This window comes from Nothobranchius furzeri, chromosome 8 (genome assembly GCF_043380555.1).
Source record: "Nothobranchius furzeri strain GRZ-AD chromosome 8, NfurGRZ-RIMD1, whole genome shotgun sequence".
Taxonomy (NCBI): domain Eukaryota; kingdom Metazoa; phylum Chordata; class Actinopteri; order Cyprinodontiformes; family Nothobranchiidae; genus Nothobranchius; species Nothobranchius furzeri.
This window is the reverse complement of record NC_091748.1, coordinates 49,109,266-49,114,315: the sequence shown is the minus strand read 5'-3', so window position 1 is coordinate 49,114,315 and position 5,050 is coordinate 49,109,266. Positions and strand designations below refer to the sequence as shown.

Here is a 5,050-nt window from a genome sequence, read left to right as displayed (position 1 = left end):
GAAAGATAGGTGGGAGGTGGAGGTAAATGGGGCAGCAGCATCTCCTGACTTGGTTGAAGACAGATTTATAGAACCAGAATAGTCCATGACTGCGTTAGAGGACAAAAGAGCTGGCTGGTGACAGGAAAATGTTGGATCAGAGGAGGATGGGATGTCTGATTGGTTGGGGACAGGCGAGGAGGATGCCGGGTTTGTTCCTGAACTGAACCTATTGAAGAACTTGTTCAGTTCATTCAGATCCAGACACGGGAGGAAGACAGGCAGACAGGTAGGAACATTTCATAAAGTCTTTTAATTATGGAGCACGCTGGACAATGAAACAATGAACTGGCACAGGACACAGAACAGACGGGGCTTAAATACAGGAGGGTCGGGAGCTTGGGTGATTGGGAGACGAGAGGTAGGTGGGAGCAATCAGCGGAGACACATGACTAAACCGAACGGGGAGACAAGACATGGTGTGACAATACCCCCCCCCCCCCCCCCCCCCCCCACCACCACCACCACCACCATCCCCCCCACCACCACCACCCTCAAAGGGTGGATCCCAGACGCCCACAGGAACAAGGAGCATGGCGGGAGGACGGGGACCCGGAGGGAGGGCCCAGAGGAACCGAGGGACCGACGGAGAGGAGGCAGGGACCAGCAGAGTCCGGGGGCCCGCGCCTGGGACAGAGGAGGAGAAGACGACGGGCTCTTGGGGGCCTGCGCCTGGGACAGAGGAGGAGACGACGGGCTCTTGGGGGCCTGCGTCTGCAGTAGAGGAGGAGACGACGGGCTCTTGGGGGCCTGCGTCTGCGGCAGAGGAAGAGGCGACGGGCTCTTAGGGGCCCGCGCCTGGCGAGGGCAGGGCCGGTGGTGGCCGAAAGCAGGAACGTGGGAGGAGACTCCCCGACTGGACGCGGCTTCGTTGGGCTAGAGGTTCCCGTCGACTTCTGGAGTGGGTAAGGCGACTTCAGACAAGGCGACTTCAGTGGCGACTTTAGACGAGACTACTTCAGAGACGACTTTAGACGAGACGACTTCAGAGATGGCTTCAGAGGCAACTTTAGATGAGACGACTTCAGAGGCAACTTTAGACTAGGCGACTTTAGATGAGACGACTTCAGAGGCGACTTTAGACAAGACGACTTCAGAGGCGACTTTAGACGAGACGACTTCAGAGGCAACTTTAGACGAGGCGTCGACCCTTGGACTGGAAGAGACGTCGACTTCAGAGGATACGTCAACTTCAGAGAAGACGTCGACTTCAGAGGGGATGTCGACGTCAGAGGGGACGTCAACTTTAGAGGGGACGTCGACTTCAGAAGAAATGTCGACTTCAGAGGAGACGTCGACTTCAGAACACGAGGAGGCGTCCGCTTCAGATCACGAGGAGGCGTCGACTTCAGAACACGAGGAGGCATTGACTTCAGAACACGAGGAGGCGTTGACCACAGGACAGGACAGGGCGTCGACCACCATCGACTTCTGGTCCGGGGGCGTCGGCTTCTGGTCTGGGGGCGTCGACCTCTGGACCGCCGACTTCTGGACCGGAACCGGAACCGTCTGCTTCTGCGCCTGTACCGTCAGCTTCTGCGCCTGTACCGTCAGCTTCTGGGCCTGTACCGTCTGCTTCTGGGCCAGTTCTGTCAGCTTCTGGGCCCGATCCGTCTGCTTCTGGGCCGGTAACGTCAGCTTCCGGGCCGGTACCGTCAGCTTCTGGGCCTGTACCATCTGCTTCTGGGCCGGTTCTGTCAGCTTCTGGGCCCGATCCGTCAGCTTCTGGGCCCGATCCATCCGCTTTTGGGCCTGTACCGTCAGCTTCTGGGCCCGATCCGTCAGCTTCTTTGCAGGTGCCGTCTGCTTCTGGGCCGGGAGACTGACAAGCTCGGTCAGCTGGGCTGCGGCCAACGCTCCTCCCCTGGAGGTGACGGAGGCGCTGATTCGGCAGGAGACGGGACTTCTGGTCTGGCCGGGGGCATGTCCAAACTGCCGGGCCGGGCAGGGGCAGCGGCGAACTCACTGCTCCGTCCCGGGACACTGGATCGTGGTGGAGTCCGGCGTCTCTCCCCACGCCATGGACCCACTCCGGGGGAACAGACCGCCAGCCTCGTGCCCTCGAAACCAGAGCGATCCAGGAGCGTCTCCCCATCCAAACTCCCGTCCGGTTCCGGAAGGGCGGCGAGGATCGCCAAGGCTGATAGTCGGGGACGCCAGCGGCGGCGAGGCGGAGCTGGAGCTGGAGAGGGAAAAGCCGGCTGGTGGGTCGGGGTAAGCCACCGGAGCAGGTACTGCCACGGAAGAATCTCCCCGGTGGATCCTTTAACTGGGCCGGTTCATTCTGTCAGACGCGCTGCTGAGTGGAGCGGAGCTGAGGCGAGGATCCAGACACGGGAGGAAGACAGGCAGACAGGTAGGAACGTTGCATAAAGTCTTTTAATTGTGAAGCACGCTGGACAATGAAACAATGAACCAGCACAGGACACAGAACAGACGGGGCTTAAATACAGGAGGGTCGGGAGCTTGGGTGATTGGGAGACGAGAGGCAGGTGGGAGCAATCAGCGGAGACACATGACTAAACAGAACAGGGAGACAAGACAGGGTGTGACACAAAGCAGGAATTGTGCTTGTAGTTTAGCAGAATTGGTTAAGGGGGTTGGTGAATTGGTTACATGTTGTGGTCATTGTGTCTCAAGTACCAGAAAATGTGTGTAAACAATTGAGAAAAACTGTAATACTGAAGGGAAATCTCCAACACATGCAGTAAAAACTGGAGGAACAACAGAATGGTGTTGGGGTGACCTTTGGTACAATGGAAGTTACATGTGCACACCTGAGGCACAAATGTGTAGACGGACCAAAGTGGACCAAAGCTGGTCAGGCAAAGCATTCACTCTGAGATCAGGAGCAAAATAAGTCCATCTTCAGAAAAACCACGCTCAAAAACAGCTCTCTTTGCAACCAGGAGGTATTTGCTCACTGCCACCAGACAGATGGTGATGATAGAGACAGAGATGGAGAGGAAGAGGATCAGGCTGAAGATGTTGCACCACAGTATGGAGCTAGGATTGGTACAATATTCAATGTAACTTGTACCAAGTTTTGTAACTTGGAACATGTTTCATGACATATAACTTTGGATTCGTAACTTGTAACTTTAGTTTTCTAACATGTAATTCTCAATTTGTACTTGTATTTCTTGTTTTGTAACAGGAAAATTTCATTTTGTACATGTATTTTTTATTTTGTAAAATCAAACTTTTTATGTCGATGGTTATGACACTCCAGTCGACTCCTAGGGAAAGAATGGAATGCGGGAGTCACGTGGTTCATGTAGCTTCGAATAGTTCCTAAAAGCCCCCGCTGCTGCATTGACCGTAGTTCATTTTCGGTGTTTCGGAAGGATTTTCTTCGGTAAGTTGATGAAATGTCATCATTTTGTTGCATTGTGAAGCGTTAGCTAACCGCTTTGTACCAAAATAAGCCAACGATGATATTTTATGTTGCCAGTTTTAGCTAGATAACCTTTAATGAGCTAAGTGTGTGCAGCTTGTTGATTGTGAGCAGGAGGACGAACTGTAGACGGGTTTATTTCAGTTTGTTTGATTCTACGTTTTAAAAATATTCCCCACAGTTTGAAATAGGTTATAAACTTTTTACATTATTAGTTTTATTTGGGATTTTTTGTACAATACGTTGCTGGTTGCTGTATCAACACGAACATGCATCAGAAATGGAAGCACAAATGGAGAGACCAATAATAAAGGAAATGTGATTGTGAAGACATGTAATTATTAGATATTTTTCAGTTAATAACACTGACTGCAGCGAACTGCTGAAGCATGAGACAAACAGGATTACGAACATAAGAAGATATGTTGTTCTGTTTTGTGGACTCAAGTAATAAGAATAGAATTAAGACAATTCAAGAACAGTAGTCAAACAATAACTTTTAAAAATGAGACATTTTCCATAAAACTGCTCATTTCCACTTGCTTTGTAATATTAGCATTTGCTATTTTGTTATTAAGGAACAGCAAGAAATAAGAATTAATAACACAACTATCAATAAATAAATGTCAAAGAGTAACTAAAACAAAAATCTTATGTAACCATTAAAGGTTAAACTGTGTTGTGTGTCCATCTTCATGTTTTCATAGTGGCTGAGCGGAGAGCTGACCAGAAACAACGGCGGTGGTAAAACCCAGTTGGGTCTGTGATGGAGTGATGCACGCCTGCAGTGATTGCCATCTCATCCACAGTAAGCACACACTCTCTTTCCATCTCTGTCAGATTTTTAACCTTCAAACTGAGCATGTCACACACCTCTCCTAACACACCTGGTTCCAGTTTAATGGGCTGCATTTGTCTTTGCCGGGTTCTAACATCAGGCAGAGGGATACTCGTGTCCTGAAGAATCCTGTAGCCTGTTGAACCCACTGAAAAACGTCTGTTTACTCCATTTAATGCCTCATGTGTTTTTCATGCCTTTTTGACTCTATTTCCTCCCTTAGGTTTTCCAGCTGGGTTCCCTGCTTGCATGGCCTGTTCCTTTCTCCTCCTGGCCCTGACGCCGGCTCCTCATGGATTCCTGGGATGTCCCTCTCTCCTGATACCATCTCACGTCCCCCCTCACTTTCCCTCATCTCATTTGCCTCACTGCTGCTGCTGGTTCCTCATTCTCTGACATTATAATGGCACTGTTAGAATAAAGAATCATTTTAAAATAAAATTAATACAATGTGTTGTACCACAGTTTACTTGAGTACAATATGTGTGGTCACTGGTCAGTGGATCAACATGCAGTGGTTCTGCTGTACTTCTCACTGCGGGATCCTTCCTCCTCCTTGGTTCAGGGTGATGAACAAACAGGGTTGGAACAGCATCAGCCCTGAGTCTCACCTTGCCTTGCTTACGCTTAGTAAACTGTCCCTCCTCAAAATGTGCCTGTAGAGTAGTGTATTAGTTTATTTCCTGCCACATTTAACAGTTTAATTGCAGCCTTGTGCAGTTGAGAGCAAAACACGTAGAGCCTTGATAGAAAACGTTTTAGAATGCACGTTAAAC

The 5,050-nt window shown here is 50.1% G+C and overlaps 1 protein-coding gene across 1 annotated transcript; it reads right to left on the bottom strand.

Moving 5' to 3' along the window:
• Window positions 1-233: 233 nt before the first annotated feature.
• On the bottom strand, window positions 234-4,602 carry LOC139071410 (proline-rich protein 36-like). Its single transcript, XM_070553867.1, has 9 exons — window positions 4,472-4,602; window positions 2,817-2,878; window positions 2,333-2,434; window positions 2,006-2,273; window positions 1,519-1,921; window positions 997-1,409; window positions 752-895; window positions 364-431; window positions 234-307 (listed from the first exon to the last, which is right to left on the bottom strand). Exons 1-9 carry the CDS (start codon window positions 4,600-4,602, stop codon window positions 234-236), a joined length of 1,665 nt encoding a protein of 554 aa, XP_070409968.1.
• Window positions 4,603-5,050: the final 448 nt, after the last annotated feature.